General features: G+C 34.1%; 2 protein-coding genes across 2 annotated transcripts; both read right to left on the bottom strand.

Moving 5' to 3' along the window:
* Positions 1 to 4,993: 4,993 nt before the first annotated feature.
* Positions 4,994 to 11,286, bottom strand: LOC110700996. Its single transcript, XM_021878567.1, has 6 exons — positions 11,056 to 11,286; positions 10,208 to 10,264; positions 10,068 to 10,116; positions 9,573 to 9,613; positions 5,548 to 5,607; positions 4,994 to 5,394 (listed from the first exon to the last, which is right to left on the bottom strand). The coding sequence occupies exons 1-6, from the start codon at positions 11,119 to 11,121 to the stop codon at positions 5,341 to 5,343; spliced, it is 327 nt and encodes a 108-aa protein (XP_021734259.1). The 5' UTR covers positions 11,122 to 11,286; the 3' UTR covers positions 4,994 to 5,340.
* A 678-nt stretch (positions 11,287 to 11,964) lies between these two features.
* Positions 11,965 to 16,393, bottom strand: LOC110700995 (hydroxymethylglutaryl-CoA lyase, mitochondrial-like). The gene is made up of 9 exons (XM_021878566.1): positions 16,078 to 16,393; positions 14,559 to 14,720; positions 14,308 to 14,464; positions 13,939 to 14,118; positions 13,773 to 13,853; positions 13,521 to 13,684; positions 13,126 to 13,262; positions 12,793 to 12,908; positions 11,965 to 12,503 (listed from the first exon to the last, which is right to left on the bottom strand). The coding sequence occupies exons 2-9, from the start codon at positions 14,717 to 14,719 to the stop codon at positions 12,252 to 12,254; spliced, it is 1,248 nt and encodes a 415-aa protein (XP_021734258.1). The 5' UTR covers position 14,720; positions 16,078 to 16,393; the 3' UTR covers positions 11,965 to 12,251.
* Positions 16,394 to 18,722: the final 2,329 nt, after the last annotated feature.

Genomic DNA, 18,722 nt, shown 5'->3' with positions numbered 1-18,722 from the left:
TTACCATGGTCCATAATACCCTCCAGAAGTCCAATTGAGTGGGTGGAACCATACAATTTGCCTTTAAACGACCAATTTAACAGTTTACAACTTGCACCGTTTTCATTAATTCAAGCCTACCACGAACATTTATGCAAACAAATAATGATCATATATGGTTCCAAACGACATTATATGACCCCGAGATGTATTCCCTAGAATTTCAATACTTTTAAACACCGCGCCCTAAAAACTCCAAAATTTCTCAAAAAACGTGGATATTAGCCTTCAATTTTTGAATTATTTGACTTTTTTCGCCCGAAAATAAAAATTGCCGAAATGTTTACCATGGACCTTAATATCCTCCGGGAGTCTAATTGGGTAAGTGGAACCATCCAATTTGACTTTAAACGGCCAATTTACCGATTTTCAACTTGCACCGATTTCATTAACTCAAGCCTACCACAAATATTTATGACAACATATAATGATCATATATGGTTCCAAACGGCATTATACGACCCCGAGATGTATCCCCTGAAATCTCAAGGCTTTTCGACAACGTTCCCCGAAACTTCCAAAATTTCTCAAAGAGCGTGGATATTAGCCTTTAATTTTGGAATTTTTTTTACTTTATTTCGCCCGAAAATAAAAATTGCCGAAATGTTTACCATGATCCCTAATATCCTCCGGGAGTCCAATTGGGTGGGTGAAACCATCCAACTCGCCTTTCGACGGTCAATTTACTGATTTACAACTCACACCGATTTCATTAACTCAATCCTACCACGAACATCTATGACAACATATAATGATCATATATGGTTTCAAACGACATTATATGACCCCAAGATGTATCCCCTAAAATCTAAAGGATTTTCGACATCAGTATCGAAACCTTCAAAATTTCTCAAAAAGCATGGATATTTGCCTTCAATTTTGGAATTTTTTGACTTTTTTCGACCATAAATAACAATTGCCAAAATGTTTACCATGATCCCTTATACCGTCCTAGAGTCCAATTAGGTGGGTGGTACCATCCAATTTGCTTTTAAACGGCCAATTTACCGGTTTACAACTTGCACTGATTTAATTAACTCATGCCTACTACGAACATTTATGACAACATATAATGATAATATATGGTTCCAAACGGCATTATATGACCCCGAGATGTATACCCAAATTTTTTTAAGGATTTTCGACACCGGCCCCCGTAACCTCTTAAATTTCTCAAAAAGCGTGGATATTAACCTTTAATTTTGGAATTTTTCGACTCCAAACAACATTATATGACCCCGAGATTTATTCCCTAAAATCTCAAGTCTTTTCGATTCCGGGCCCCCAAACCTCCAAAATTTCTCAAAAAGTGTGGATATTAGCCTTCAATTTTGGAATTTTTTGACTTCTTTTCGCCCGTAAATAAAAATTGTCGAAATGTTTACCACGATTCCTAATACCCTTCGTTAGTCCACTTGGGTGGGTGGAACCATTTAATTTGTTTTCAAACGGCCAATTTACCGGTTTACAACTTGCACCGATTTCATTATATTAACTCAAGCCTACCACGAACATCTATGACAACATATAATGATCTTATATGGTTTCAAACAGCATTATATGACCCTGAAATGTATCCCCTAAAATCTAAAGGATTTTCGACATCGGGTATCGAAACCTTCAAAATTTCTCAAAAAGCGTGGATATTAGCCTTCAATTTTGGAAATTTTTTACTTTTTTTCGACCGTAAATAAAAATTGCCGAAATGTTTATCATGATCCCTTATACCATCCGAGAGTCCAATTAGGTGGGTGGAACCATCCAATTTGCTTTTAAATGGCGAATTTACTAGTTTACAAATTGCACTGATTTCATTACCTCAATCATACCACGAACATTTATGACAACATATAATGATCATATATGGTTCCAAATGGCATTATATGACCTCGAGATGTATACCCTAAAATCTCAAGGATTTTCGACACCGAGCCCCGAAACCTCTAAAATTTCTCAAAAAAACGTGGATATTAGCCTTCAATTTGGAATTATTTGACTTTTTTTCGCCCGTAAATAAAAATTACTGAAACGTTTACCATGGTCTCTAATACACTCCGAAAGTCCAATTGGGCTGGTGGAACCATCCAATTTGACTTTCAACGACCAATTTACCGATTACATCTTGCAACGATTTCATTAACTCAAGTTTACCACGAACATTTATGACAACATATAATGATCATATATGGTTCAAAACGGCATTATATGACCGCGAGATGTATTCCCTAGAATTTCAAGACTTTTCGACACCGAGCCCTGAAACCTTCGAAATTTCGCAAAATGCGTGGATATTAGTTTTCAATTTTGGAATTTTTTGACTTATTTTCGCTCGAAAATAAAAAAAAATACCAAAATATTTATCACGGCACCTAATACCCTCCGGGAGTCCAATTGGGTGGGTGGAACCATCCAATTTGCCTTTAAATGGCCAATTTACCGGTTTATAACTTCATCGATTTCATTAACTCAAGCCTACCACGAACATTTATGACAACAAATAATGATCATATATGGTTCCAAATGACATTATATGACCCCGAGATGTATTCCCTATCTCAAGGCTTTTCGATACTAGACCCAAAATTTTAATTTTGGAATTTTTAGACTTTTTTTTCGCCCGAAAATAATAATTGTCGAAATGTTTACCATGGTCCCTAATACCATTCGGGAGTCCAATTGGGTGGGTGGAACCATCCAATTTGCCTTTAAACGACCTATTTACCGATTTATAACTTGCACCGATTTCATTAACTTAAGTCTACCACGAACATTTATGACAACAAATAATGATCATATATGGTTCCAAACGTCATTATATGACTCCCAGATGTATTCCCTAAAATCTCAATACTTTGCGACATTGGGCCCCAAAACCTCCAAAACTTCTTAAAAAAGGTGGACATTAGCCTTCTATTTTGGAAATTTTAAACTTTTTTTCCCCAGAAAATAAAAATTGCCGAAATGTTTACAATGGTTCCTAATACCCTCCGGTAGTCCACTTGGGTGGGTGGAACCATTTAATTTGTTTTCAAATGGCCAATTTACCGTTTACAACTTGCACCGATTTTATTAATTCAAGTCTACCACGAACATTTATGACAACAAATAATGATCATATATGGTTCCAAATGACATTATATGACCCCGAGAAGTATTTCCTAGAATCTCAAGGCTTTTCGATACCTAGCCCCGAAACATCCAAAAATTTTCAAAAAGCGTGGATATTAGTCTTTAATTTTGACTTTTTTCGCCCGAAAATAATAATTGCCGAAAAGTTTACCATGGTCCCTAATACCATTCAAGAGTCCAATTGGGTTGGTGGAACCATCCAATTTGCCTTTAAACGGCCTATTTACCGGTTTATAAGTTGCACCGATTTCATTAACTCAAGCCTTCCACGAACATTTATGACAACAAATAATTATCATATATGGTTCCAAATTTCATTATATGACCCCGAAATGTATTCCCTAGAATTTCAAGACTTTTCGACATCGGGCCCCGAATCCTCCAAAATTTCTCAAAAAACGTGGATATTAGCTTTCAATTTTTGAATTTTTTGACTTTTTTCGTCCTTAAATAAAAACCGTCAAAATGTTTACTATGGTCCCTAATACCCTCCGGGAGTCCAATTGGGTGGGTGGAACCATCCAATTTTCCTTTAAACGACCAATTTACCGGTTTACAACTTGCACCGATTTCATTAACTCAAGCCTATCACGAACATTTATGACAATATATAATGATCATATATGGTTCCAAACGGAATTATATGACCTTGAGATGTATCCCCCTAAATTATCAAAACTTTTCTACACCGGGCCCGAAACCTCCAAAATTTCTCAAAAAGCGTGGATATTAGCCTTCAATTTTTGAATTTTTTTGACTTTTTTCGCCCGGAAATAAAAATTGCCGAAATGTTTACTATGGTCCCTAATACCCTCCGGGAGTCCAATTGGGTGGGTGGAACCATCCTATTTGCCTTTAAACGACCAATTTACCGGTTTACAACTTGTACCGATTTCATTAATTCAAGTCTACCACGAACATTTATGACAACAAATAATGATCATATATTGTTCCAAACGGCATTATATGACCCTGGGATGTATTCCCTAGAATTTCAAAACTTTTCGACACCGGGACTCAAATCCCCCAAAATTTCTCAAAAAGCGTGGATATTATACTTCAATTTTGGAACGTTTTGACTTTTTTCGCTTGGAAATAAAAAATGCCGAAATGTTTACCATGGTCCCTATTGTCTTAACAGATTTCATTATTCGTGATCTATTTGATTAATTGTAAATTTCCTCAAGTATAATCAACATCAACTATTCAATGCAAGATTATCGCCTTCGTCCAATCCCTTAAGCTTGGACAAAGCTCTAATCAAGCAGCAGAGAAGAGTGTTGTGGAGTATTGACTAATGTCTACTCAATTGATGTTGATAAATCATGAAAGGTTGCATCAGTGATATTCAGGCAAAGCCTTTATTTTAGTGGCTAAAAACCTTTTTTTTTTTCCAAGGACTCCGTATATGACTTATCATATATTCATATTTTTTGTCAATGTGTATATTTATAGCGTTAAGTACTCGTAATTATTTCATTGATCAAACTATTTTGAAGTAGTCATTGTACTTGTAAACACAAGCATGGAGTAACTAGTTTGGTTGATCATGCAAGTCTAACTTCCTCTCATGACTTAGGTACTTAAATAAACAACTTTTATATTTTTTGCTAATTTTATATTTTTTTTTTTTTTTTTTTTATGTACTAATCAATCTAACTTGATCCAATTTGTTATATTACTCCGTACTTAATAATTTTTACATATATTGACATATGTAAAAGTCAAATAATTGCAATTAATCTGACATGAAAAATTTGAGTGCAAACCAAATAGGTCACTTGCATAGTCTTGTATTAGCAGCAAATATTTTAGCTACGAGCTAACATGAAATAATTGGAATTATAATTTATCATTCATCATTCAAGCAACCAATGCTGTGGTGATAGTCATGTAGTAAACTTCCGATGTGCTTTTACAGCACTTGCCACAGTAGTCAGGGGAATAGGGGACTAAATCTTCAGATGCCAATAGTTGCTTGTACACAGTAGAAAGTCCACTTGAAAATTTTGACTATTGTCACAAAATAAGCCTAGTTGATCCTCCAAAGCAATATCTATACAAAACACTGAAAATGGACAGACACTGCTGTCGACTCATCTTAGATCTAGGTATTACTTCATGTTAATTGGAAAACCGATAACAGCAAAAACCATTAAACCAGTTAACAACTCAAGACGAGTTTAAGAAGTTTTCCATATCTTCTCTGCTTAGCTCTTCATGAACCTAGAACAACAAACCAGAATTCATCAGCAACTATACAATATACTCAACAAATAAAGCTTTTAGTTATTCATTCATCTAAAATTTCATTTTGGGTTGGGTTAGGGGTTGGGCATGAGAAAAATGTACACTATCAGTCTAAATATGATTACATACAAGTCTCTGATAGATTTTTTGGAAGGCGTCACAGAACTTCTCTGCCTCAGCTGGGCCAACCTATCAAGAAATGAAAATTTATTAAACAACCAAACTGAGAATAAGACATTATAAGTGCTAACTGTTAGCCAAATAAGGAAGTACATATCAGAAATCAAGACATGTCTTACAGCAATAAGATAAATCCATTTCATTCCCAAGCATTGTTGGATGTCTTCTTGATCCAAGACTACCAAGACTAATTTTTACTTAACACTACAGTATAATCAAATATCACCAAACGACAGCTCATCTAAGTAATGGTTCCTCTGTCCCAGCATCCCTAAAACAAGTTAACATATACTTTTTGCACGGAGATAAAGATGAGATAGATGTGAAGAGTGAAAAAAGCTGGCGATTTGGCCTACTGAAAAGGGGATGTCGACATCTTTACGTGACATCCCAGAATTGAAGGTATTTTGCTCAGGGCAAAGTAAGTACATGACAACCTCTATGTGCCAAACAATAGAAATGCAGTTCAGGAAGTCTTTTACAAAAAAAGTATAATAACCCAGTGAAAGAGTCAGATAAGATACTGATGCCAAATCTAACTCACCTAAAAATTTACCACCAGATAAGCAAAACAGACGAGGAGCCCCATCATCTCAACACAATTGGCATGTGAAGCCACTAGAGAGGAAGTACAGCTACAATAAAAATTTAAAAGCAAATAAAGTAACCTATCCGTGGGCAGTTCACTGCAAAAGAGGAAGCCTTCCAAACTAAGTAAACCATCATAGCTCTATAACTTGATGATTCTCCAACAATATAGCAAGGCAAGACTCAAAAGATCACCAATTAGTGTGAAAATAACACAAGAGACACTTGTCATCAAGATTGATTTGATAAAGCTCAAGTTCACATTGGTGTTTGAAAGAATCTCACAGGCATCCACACATTAACCTAATGAAAGAAACAGAATTAAAAAGAACAATGTGATGTCAAGAACTTATAGATTTCACTCAAAAGACCTTCATCTTACAGAATACAGATAATGATGCCTCAATAAAACCAAAACTCATTCCAGAGTAAGGAAGTCTCTCAGGCACCAATGACGTTGTCTAAGGTCCAACTTCAACCTTTGATTCATACCTGAAACCCAATAGTCTTGATGGAAATTGGAAGGCCTAGTCCACAAGTCACCCAAAAGCCTTCAAAACTATTAAAAATGCAAATTATTCCGATTGGTCTAACAAGCACAACAGGGGAGGTGATTTCAGAGCACCAGTGGGAATTATAACAAATTATACAACAACTGGGGGGAAAAAAAAGGTCATAAACAGCTCTCTAGGATGAATAGATAGGTTGTACTCAACTAAAATTCATCCCAAGAAGCTAGTTTGAAAGTAAATAACTCACACCCATCAGATCCTTCTGTGACTTGCAGAAAACCTTGAACAAATATTAAAATGGTAAAGTTCTATCAATCTCTCAATGGCTTTTTGGACTATAGATGACACTCAATCCAATACATATGGATCTAGTAAGGTCTTCAGTCAAACTAAGAGATCTTACGGGCCTGGTGGAAATTTTCAAGAAATGTTGGAGTGGTTCACAGTGGCCATTTAGAAGCTCATTTGAAGCTCAGATTGCCATTTGATATGTGATGCTGAACCCAAACCTGTAATCCCTCAAAATATAAAAAATAAAAAGGAGAAGGGCAGAAATTGAAGATTGTAACACATGTCTAAGCAGAAAATCGGCATAGAAAATGAAGGGAACTTTCTTCAGATTGTATAATAGATGGCAGGAACTTCCATAGTTGGTAGAAGATCCAACATTAAATGTTCAAACAACTGTCAAATGTCATGCTATAGAAACCATTAAAGAAATGAATGGAAAATATTTCAAAAGGCTTCAGGACAAGGTCTTAGGAACTGAAGCACAGGTTGCCTAAGATCCAAATTATCATTTGATCCATAGATGACATTAAACTTAGAATCAAGACACAACAATGATTAAAGTGTAAATATGATTCAAACTTCATTTTTTGACACTAGAAAATAGCAGAAAATAATAAAATCTCTTTCCTAAAATTTATGTTATTCCTAATCCAAAGATGATACTAGCATCTCAATCACTCTGAATAAGTCCATTCTGAACTCTGAAGATCTCAAACTAACTGGGAAGAATAGGTGACACACAAACCAAAAAAAAAAGAAGTCCTACACACTTTGCAGGTGAAAATTTTCAAGAAATGATTGAAGGAAGGGTCCTAGGAGACGGACACATGCCACATTCAATCCTTATATGACACCAAAAATACACTTTTAATGGCATTGGTAAGAAATCTCAAGAACTAGATGAAGGGTCCCAGGCTGAGACAAACATATGGAGTACAATTAAGTCATTTGATCCTTATATGACACCAGATATCTGATCGCCTCCTATTTGATGACTATATAATTCAATAACAATGCCCGTGAAAGCCTTCTATATTTTGGCGGAAAATCTTGGTAGAATCCTACAGTCACCCAACGGGTTTATATGGAATTATAGAGTAGATACTTAGTAGACACAGACTAGCAGCTTGATTTCCATGAAAAATACCATGTCATTAGAGTAAAAGCTATTAAGGCAATATTATAAATTTTTAACAAAAAGAAGTAACCAAATTACTAACACTCATGCTCCCAGGATTGAAGAAGTTAATGATGGTCATTCAGTCCAGATAAGACAGCACACTATCCAAAACCAAATTAAAAAAGCGACTTCCAATGAGGTATTCCAAGGGATGGCTGCAATTCTTGATAGGAGTTGAAGATGCTTCTCCTCAAGATACCTAATTGCCTTTGAGAACATTAATGACAGTAGACTACAAATTTATAGGAAAAGACTGCACTTCTAAACACCTAGACTAAACCACAATTCATTAAAATGGCTACTATTATAGATAATATGATCAAAAGGAAGCCAAGAAGCATCAATAAACTGGAGGCATCTCTTTGATGTAGAAACTAATCCTTTGATGAGGAAAACTAAATGCAAGAATGGCTTGTATTAATCTTATATTTGGGGTGAAGATTCTATTTTCATATGAGGCGTTGTTTACCTATCAAAATATTACCTAATTCTACCCATGAGCCATGACCTCAATCTAACAATTCCATTTTTTGTCTAAATTGCAAAGTAAATGAAATTTTAGATGAGGTGTTCACTAGTGACCTTTCCGGAACCTTGACTTGTCAGATATGTATGAATTTCTGAATTTCATAGAAGTGTAAATATTCCCAATTTTTCATACACAAGACACTTGCTAAAAAATTTTGTATCTTCAAATGTCCCTTTTTACTCCATCATTCCAACTCCAATAACTAAGGTCTGAGGATGATCAATGCTCATGGATAGATACTGAAGCCTTAAAGATTTACAGAGCTACAAGGTAGGGAAGAAGAGCTTGGAGGATATAAGGTTGGCAATTGCTAATTTTGAGCCTATTTCATAATATCAATTCAGGCGCAAATAAAGATGCACATTTAGTAAAGATGATACAATCATGTGATTTAGTTGATAAGATATCTGAACTTGGATACTGTTACAGCTAAACTTATGGTTGTTGACCAAACTAGACCTTACCAAAAGAAAGAATACGTAGTATAACATTTAAGATATTCGACAAGCACAAGATATGTAATCCTAGCATCTAAAATTCAAACCATGACTGCAAGTGGCCTCCTTGATAGATTCCTACACATGGACTTTACGTTGATGAGATTCAAAAGAGCTAATAAAAAAAAGAGCTAATAAAATCTATCAGCTCACATAGATATTGGTACCTAGTTACCTACTAATTATGTACACGCCAGCAAAGCATCACATGGAAACATACTCCAGAGTAGTAATGAATTCCGAAAGCGAAGAATATATTAAATTAAATTGCAAACAAATAAAGTGCCCCTATACGATAATATGTTAGGCATAAATATATATTAAATCAATCATGCAATGAGAGTACCATAATACAAAAGAACTACATGTTTGCTCACCTTTTTTTCTGCGATAGATCTTAATTTATCCCAGAAGACATCTGTTATGACAAGTGGGAAAAATATCAAAACAGTTCGGCAAAATAGAATCAATTAAAAGAGCAAGATAATCACCAAATAACATCATTTAGCTTTTTACACATTTGAAGAGCAGCTATCAAAGAGAAGTGGACACATCTAAAGCCTCATAGAATTCCAAAATACTAAGTAGAAAACAAGGTCAAAATGTTGGTATACAAATTTTGCATGAAATGTTTAATGTTGTCAACAGGAAGGTATGTTAAAAGTACTTTTGTCATGAAATTAATGCTTACTTGTGTCTTCTATTAATGAAAACAAAATATACATAAATTATTGATGCAATAAGGAGAAAAGGGAGCGAGGAACAACTTATGAAAGCAAGACACCCTAACCATCTAAACTTTCACTCAAGGACATTGAAGGACCTGTCAAGCAATCAATAAACAACTATTTAATACCACTATTGGGTCATACCTTGGTTCTTGGTTTCTTGCTCACCCTGAGCATCTTGCCACTCTGATACCTGAAGAGAAAATATGGTTACATGAAGAAAACAAGCGAGTAATAAAAACAACATTAAGCAAAATTATTGAAATAAAATTAAGTGAGACCACCTCCTCACTCCTTTCTACTTGTGAGGCCGATTGCCCTGACGATTCTGAGTCCGCTTGCTATTTATCACACAAGATGACAACATTCATCAGATGCAAAACAAGTAACAGGAAAAACAAAAACAACACTTCTTAAATTACTCCACAACATTTTCAATCAAATTACTTCACAGAAGCCACTGAAGTTCTATCTACATTACGATCATAGACAAGCCTAATCACCCCAAATATCAACAGAACAGAAACTAAGGGAACATTGTAATACTCCAACCATCTACAAAATAATTCACATTGTTCCAAAACTCCATAGTTAAAGTATGAGATGATCTCTAACAAAATCTTTATCATAATTGTGACCTCCCATTGTGATAACTTATACCGGACATCCGATATTCATACATGAAACTATAATTTTGAACAAAGTGAGTGCATACATATCAACTAAATACAAACAGGCGTTTCATGTAAACATTTTCCCGATTTGCAAATTTGGTTTATATTTTTAATCCAACTTTTTTTGCAAACTCAATCAACATTGAGATTCCCAGAATTAAACTACTTACAAAAATCAACCACAAATTAAAAAGAAGAAAAAAAATCAAAATTCCCACACAGAATTGCAGCAAAAAATAATCTTTTTCACTTCCCATAAAAATAAAAATAAAACAAATATATAAAACTACAGAAATTGAAGCTAGGGACAAATCCCATCAATCAGAATTACAGTAGCGAAAATCCCAACAAGAAAATCAGCTATAAAGCCCAAAATCAAGCAGGAAGGAATAATTATAATGGGGGAGAATGAAAGAAAAATCTAGGGTTTAACAGTGAGAAGAAGATAGAGAAATTACATAGTAATGTGGAGTTCGAACAACAGGGAAGAGAAGAAGGAGGCGTTGAAATTCGCGCTCATCCATGCTGCTTGCAGCTTTGGATCGAACTTTGGTTATGGAGTTGGTGATTTGCAAATCGTTGATCAAATTGACAAATAATCAAATATCAATCAACTTTAGTTTATTGAGGGAAAATAACAAGTTCTCAATTTTGAAGTAATAAACGTCTCACCTTTGAATTGAAGTAAAAATTCTTAATACTCACTTAATCACTTGACTAGTGTAACCATGTGTAGCCGTATTTTTTTTTTTTTTTTTTTTTTTTTTGGTGTTCCATTCAATTCACTCTTTTGAGCTAATTCGGATTCGGGATCAATTTTGGGTGATTAGATTTCACCCAATTGTTGCTATTAGCCGTGTAGGTGTACAAGAAACGAAGTACAACATGTCACATAGTTAGTCGGTTAAAATCGGTACTGAGACTTGTGAATAAATCTCGTTTTAATGACTTGCACCAAAAGAAATACGAGATATTGAAATGATGTTATGACCGAAATCAAATCTCAGACAGATAATCACGAATTTACAATTCTTTCAAACTAGATTAGTTTTGATAGATTTTAAATGTTTTTCTATGTGATAAGAAATAAGGAATACGAAATACTTATGATATGATATGCTCTTTTAAAATTTAGTTATTTTAAAAGGTTATATGAATTGAATACTACGTATATGATTAGTTCTTAGCTGTTTGGGTCAATTTTTGTATTCCATATACCAATATTCAAGTTGGTATCCTAGATAAATATACCAAGTTTGCTTGCGAGCACTTTTTTAAAGATGTGCAAAGGCAAACATCGAAAAATCTTTTAAATTTGTATATACAAACCCAAAGTAGTTATTTGCTCTGAAAGTGGAAATTGGTCATGATACACTGCAGAAACTTGCACTTTTTCAATCAATTGTTAAGTGGGATGTATCCCAATGGTCTACATAAGGCATGGTATATGAGGTTGTTTGTATATCTTTAGAATCAAACTTAATGGGGAATGCACTAGAGGCTTGACCCCTTTAATCAATGTCAATGTGTATACAAAAATAAGATATAATAGAGACGAGAATTATCGCCTCTTTAAGCTTTATCTTGAATATCATCAGAGCAGAGGCCAGGCGGCCAGGCCATTACACTGCTGCAGGTGTAAGTTCGTCATAGCTTACACAGCATTACAGGTATCATATGTTGCTCGGCCCAATGCGATAGCAGTTTTAGAACCAGAAAGGCGACCCAAATGCTTGCAGATAAACTCTCCAGCAGAGAGCAGCTTCTCCAGGTCTACATTAGTAGTGATGCCAATTCCATGAAGCATGTATACCACATCTTCAGTGGCAACATTTCCTGATGCTCCCTTTGCATAAGGGCATCCACCAAGTCCTGCTACTGAGGAATCGAGTGTGCTGATTCCCATCTATAAAGAAAGAAAATTATAGACATAAGAATTTAACAAGGAACTGGTAAGAAAATTCTCACACAGAATTGCAGCCCATCCCCCAAACACAGTTAGTTCAAGAAGGTTTGATTAAATTCAGATATGGTAATGGGTAAGATATGATAATAAGGGAATTAAAAAAAGCCTAAGTCTAACCAAAATCGCCTTTCAAAAGAAAAAAAAAAAAAAAAAAAAAAAAAAAAAGTCTAACCAAAATCAAACCCATCAAACATTATGCAGTAGTAAACAGATAGAAATCTGAACTCACCTGCAGAGACACCAAAATGTTTGGAAGAGACTGTCCATAGGTATCATGGAAATGCACAGCAAGCTTCTCAACAGGAACAACAGCCATTACAGCTTCGAGCATGGGCATAACAGTGCCTGTAAAAAAAAAGGAAGAACACAAATGACAAATGAAAATTGAAGATCATCCAAGTCTATGTAACAATTAAGCAAACTTGGAAAATTATGTTATGCCTATATACATTACACAGAATAAGCTTAATTTCATTTTAAAAAGAAGCAGCTTCCTGCAACGGAGAAGCATTCTCCAGAAGGTAGCTCAAGAAGAGAAGGATAGATTGGATAACAACATTACCTGGTGTACCAGTACCAATAGTATCACCAAGAGAGATTTCATAGCAGCCCATATCATACAGTTCCTTAGCCACATATGCCACCTTTGCAGGAGGAATAGGCCCTTCAACTGGGCACCCAACAACACAAGATACGTACCTACACAATTATTTTCATATTTAGCAAATTAGCAATGATAAAATGATAGCAATATATTAAGGTAATCAGTAAGCATGTGTAGCAGAAGAATGATCTTTAAAATCAGAAGAAGTGATGCAAAGTGGACAGCATTTTAAGTTTGTTATGGTGATGGAAATCGATAGCATAGGTAAACATGTCAACATTTCAAATATATTGACATACACATCAAGAGAATTCAAACTTTCAGACAAAAAGTGTTTTGGTGTAGAGCATTACCCACGAACTGGAATTGAGAGATTCTTAGCTGCTGCAACAACAGCTCGATAACGAACAAGACTTTCATCAATGCTACAGTTTATATTTGACTTTGAGAAGGATTCTGAAGCGGATGCAAAAACAGCAATATCCTTAGCACCAGCTTCTATAGCCGCTTCAAACCCCTAGATAAAAAGTTAAGAAACAGATCAGTAAAGCTATTCATGTCCATAACTATTAAGTACAGATGACAACCATGATGAATTCACTAACTTTTAGATTCGGGGTCAACACAGGAAGACGGGCAGAATCCACATGACAGACTGCTTTCATAACATCCTTTGCATCTGAGAGCTGCAAAATAAAAAATTTGCCTGAGGTGCCTGCAAATTTTGCAACATAACATAAAAGTAAAAATCAGTTAGAAAAAGGTTGGTACCTGAGGTACCCATTTGGGCGAAACAAAACTCGTTGCCTCAACAACGGATAATCCAGCAGAAACTAGTCTTTGGATCAATTCAACCTTTATATGGGTAGGCACCATGTTCTTCTCATTTTGAAGTCCATCCCTTGGACCAACCTCCACAATTTTCACATGATTGGGCATGCCATTTACAATCTGCAATAACGTTTGAATGCCATAAAAATAAGGTGAAAATCATGGACCAAATCCACATCTCACAGAAGCACGGGCAGCAAAAAACCACATCATGGGTAAATTGATAGCCAAATCTTGCTGCAAAAGAGCTTACATAACAGGTCCAAAATACTAGAGACCGAAGAAACGAAGCCCAAAGTACCCAATTACCTTACTTCTTTTGACACCAGTGCACTTGTCATGATTTCCATATGTCGTATGATTTCTGCCCAGACTTAAGCTCCTCCAGCTGAAAGAATTGCCACGAGTCTCCCTTGATTTCCTTCCCCAAAGAAAAGCATCTCCCATGTAATCTTCTGTATCCTCACTGCAACATTTCAAAAAGCAAATCAAATGTGAAAATCCACCCAAAAAACATTTGATATGAGATAAGATTATAAAAGAGCCTGAAGCTCACTGACCTACAGCTGTTTGATGTGCTGCATCTGTTTCCTTCAATCCATCGAGCTCCCATGCCCATATCCTCTCCTCGGGGTCGACAAGAACCAGATGAAAACCTTCTATCAAGACTGCCCATGCTAGGCAGCTTGTCAAAACTGAGGGGTTCCTCCAAACTTGACATTCTGAAAGTAAATGTGGGAAAGGAAAAAACAAATACATAAACAAATACTCTATCGATACTTCAATAAAGCCATGTTCAACATTGTTAGCATCTTGGCTATAGGCTACAAGCATTATAAGATGTGTTTCAACTTGTCAAAGCAAAAGAATCAGCTCATTATAATCAATCAGAATAAATCGAATAATGCCAAAAATGCAACATAAAAAAAAAAGGGACCAGAATCACTTCATCTGTTCATCACCCAATATTATACTGTAGTTTTGTTAACTTGTTGAGAAATAGGTGAGTCAACTACCATTTACATTGCACACTCCATGTGCATGAACCTACACGGTACTCTTGATTCCGCTTGTTTTTTGTTTAAGAGTTTATTTGTTCCTTTGAATATGATCAGATTGCTCATGCTATTTTTCTCACTGGTAATTACATTTCAAACGGCCATTCTCTACACTATAAAAAACTTTTGCCTCCATGATCTTAAGTTTAGCTTTCCATGAGGGCAGTCAGGAGTTCAACACTTCGACCTCGATTAGATGACTAGTTTTGTTCATAATTACTTATATGAGTACATAATATTGTCCAAGTAACATGTATGGATGTACCTATCACTCTATCATACTATTCCTAAGTTCCTATAAAAGTAATAGCAAATAGACAAAATAAGAACGATTTTCGCCGCACCCCATTTCATAGCATTTACAGCTGAAATTTAAATGGCTTACATAAATACATATATACCATGCCACAAGTCAATATTATCAGTTTGCTACAGCACAAGTGCATTAAAAAAAGACATAATTTTCTACCATCAATTTATTTCCAATTTATGCTAAACTTAGTAGCAATCAACTTAAATGTTCTCTAATATAGCTAGTTCCACTTAAAGCAAGATAAACTTAGCATTTTAAGCAAAAATCCAAGAACTCGACAAAATGTAGAGTATATTTAAAACAAATTTAGCCCCAAATTTAATCAACGACTACTTAATAGATGTACCAACACTTCAAACATTGACATCAATTCAAACCCAACAACTATATGTACAAGTAATACTCAACTATCCCCCAAAAAAAAAAAAAAAAAAAAAAAAAAAAAAAAAAAAAAAAAAAAAAGAGGAATTCAGTAATAATTTTAACAGTTCTACAAAAAAAAGAGGCAGAAAAATATAATTACATCCTCGAATTACTGAATTATAACACCAATTTAACCAAAAACAAAGAGAAAAATTGTTTCCCCAATTTGTTACCCTAATTTTCTCAATCCTCTGTTCCCAATCAAACAAACAGAGGAATAAATAAACCCATCAACAGATCAACCAAAAATATCAAAAACCCATAAAAATTAAACTAAAAGCACACCTGAAATTGAGATAAAATCCCTGAACTTTCCTTGAAAATTGAACAGAAATCTCTTAGTTATTCTGGAAAAAAAGGGGACTTTTTTCCTCCTCTGCTTTTTTATTCCTCTAAAAAATAAATAATACAGTAGTGATTAATTTTGTGGGTAGTTGAGGAATTGAAGAAAAAATATTTAAAAAAATACTACAAAATGAAAAGAAAGCTAGTTGCTCATAAATCGTTCTTGGTATTTGGTGTAGAAAATGAAATGTAGAGAGAGAAAAAAATGTGTGTTGATTGTTGAATGATTTGGGGAATTTAATTATATGGCTTCTTGTGGCAGTAAAATACTTTGTCCCATTTTAAAGATTTCTAAAATTATTTTCAAAAACATTAAAAAAAAAAAAAACAACAATTGCCGACAAAATAAATTAAAAAAGGGAGGGAAATTGGTGGGTTGGGTAGTTTTCAGTTGGAAGTTGGTCAATTTCCATGCATTCTTTTTGCTCTTTTTTTTAGTCAGCTACTCTTACATATACTTGTATTAATATTAATAATTTAATATTACGAGTATTAGTTTTTTAAAAAAAAAATATTAATATTAGGAATATTATACTACTTGTATTATGTTATGTGAGTCTTGCTCTTTTGACTGTTTTGAGAGGAAATTACCTAGTACTTTGCGATTTTGCATTGATATTGGTAAATGAGTTTGGCAAATTTGGTAATACTCTGTATTTGATATTCCTTGGTTTCTACAGTAGTAGTTGCTAACGCTTCTCTTTTTACATTTATCGATTACATGGTTCATATTTTTAATTACTAATATGTAAAAATTATAAACATTTTATATTAAAATAGTATAAGGGGTCTGTTCCAATTTACTGAACTGAATAATTTATGAGAAAAGGAAACTAGGAACTGATTTGAACTATTGCGTAATCCAAATCTATGGCGTAATTTTTGATGTTTCTCAAATCTATTGCGTAATTTTTGATATTTCTCAAATCTATTGCGTAATTTGTCCCTCGTTAAATATGATTGATATTTGCCTCTTTGAAGTAACACTATAGAAATAATATGTACTCAGTACTTATAATCCATGAAAAAAAAAATTAGGGTGTTGGGAATATGGTTTGGTACAAAGACAATGAACTCATTAACTATGTTGAAGTTTATCCATATTTATTGAAATTCACTTTTGACTAGAACTTTTCAAGTCAAAATGTATCTACTTTATTCAAGTTCTATCATGTTTTAGAAATAAAACCATATTAAAGTTTCTTAAAGCCTACATACTCCATGCATAGTCCATACTTTTAACAAGGAAAATAATGAAAGTGTGTATGACCACTAATAATTAGCTGGTTGTAGGGTGTAGTAGTGAGTAGTAAATGACTAAAGTAGGTGCAATGAGCACATCTTCATTAAATTAACTACAAGCAAAGGCCCATTTTCTTACTAGCATTTAGACAATTGAACATAATCTCTTTCCTTCTCATTTTAAGGGGCATTAAATTGAGCTGAATTAAACCGAATTAAACTGAAATTATTTATGATAAAAGGAAATTAAGAAGTGAAATAAAATTGAAGAAAATAGATTCTAGGTACGTATGCCCTACTATAGTCCGTTCAGATACGAAGTACTTGTTTTAGGATTGTTTGTTAGGGTAAATTTAAAAAGTGTTGGACCATTCTTTGTGAATAGAAAACAAAAATAATTTCAATAAAACTGATTGAGTTCATTTCTCAACCTTTCGACGGACTCGTGACTTTAGTATTTGTTTCTGGAAACATAATACTCCTCGGGGTGTTAGAGTAATAATATCAAGATGCCCTAGAAATGAAGTCCAATAAATGTCCAAATATCCTTCGACTCCACCTAGATAGTAAGAGTATATACAAGGGCTCTACCTTGATGTCCGAGAGTTCGGCCCCTCCGATTCTTAAGTCAGCAAACGTACTTTCTAGAGATAGAAAATAGAGAGACAGAGTACTTCAGAGAAAAAAATTAGAGAGAGGAGAGAAAATCAGAAAAAAGTTAACATCATTAATGATTGGATAATTATTTATAATTGTACTTTTAGGCCGCAAGATTGTACTTAGTTGGACAAATTAGGGGTAAATCAGTATTTTGCAATCATTAATGATGGGCTGGCTCATAAAGGAGTATTTTCGCATTTTTAGGTCACTAAGGTTAGGACAATGGACTTAATTGACCCAAACAGTCTTTATGGACTTGTGATTGGTCATCAAAATAAATAGATATGGATTTGTGATTGGTCACCAAGATAAATGAAGTGCTAGTTTTTTATTACTCGATATTATTTATTTTTTTATTTACAAAACGAGAATCACAAAACGATAATGGAAAGAGGTTAAAGTTAAACGGACAATAAAGTTATTAATACGATAGTTTGTAAGGAAAAAATATCAACTGAAATTTTATTAAATTCGTAATAATATGTATCTTATTTATATGAAATTTTCATAATTTTTTTTATTACCAAATTAAAAATATTTAGCGATAAAAAATTATACATAAAACGAGCATTTAATCTAAACTTATTCCGTTTTTTTTTTTTTATCTGAGCATTTAATTTTTTTTTTTGTTTGGTACTACTAAGAGCACTCTCACCAATGGGGAGAAAAATGCCCATGGGTAA

Source organism: Chenopodium quinoa, unplaced genomic scaffold, assembly GCF_001683475.1.
Source record: "Chenopodium quinoa cultivar QQ74 unplaced genomic scaffold, ASM168347v1, whole genome shotgun sequence".
Lineage (NCBI taxonomy): Eukaryota > Viridiplantae > Streptophyta > Magnoliopsida > Caryophyllales > Amaranthaceae > Chenopodium > Chenopodium quinoa.
This window is presented reverse-complemented; position numbering and strand designations above follow the sequence as displayed.

Excerpts from the sequence above, each read along its gene's own strand:
- LOC110700996 (XM_021878567.1), bottom strand. The coding sequence starts at position 11,121 with ATGGATGAGCGCGAATTTCAACGCCTCCTTCTTCTCTTCCCTGTTGTT. Across the intron at positions 10,265-11,055 it reads TTCGAACTCCACATTACTAT|CAAGCGGACTCAGAATCGTC; the intron begins GTAATTTCTCTA and ends TGTGATAAATAG. Across the intron at positions 5,395-5,547 it reads AAAAAATCTATCAGAGACTT|GTTCATGAAGAGCTAAGCAG; the intron begins GTATGTAATCAT and ends TTGTTGTTCTAG.
- LOC110700995 (XM_021878566.1), bottom strand. The coding sequence starts at position 14,719 with ATGTCAAGTTTGGAGGAACCCCTCAGTTTTGACAAGCTGCCTAGCATG. Across the intron at positions 14,119-14,307 it reads CTGGTGTCAAAAGAAGTAAG|ATTGTAAATGGCATGCCCAA; the intron begins GTAATTGGGTAC and ends ACGTTATTGCAG. Across the intron at positions 13,854-13,938 it reads CGCCCAAATGGGTACCTCAG|CTCTCAGATGCAAAGGATGT; the intron begins GTACCAACCTTT and ends TTTATTTTGCAG.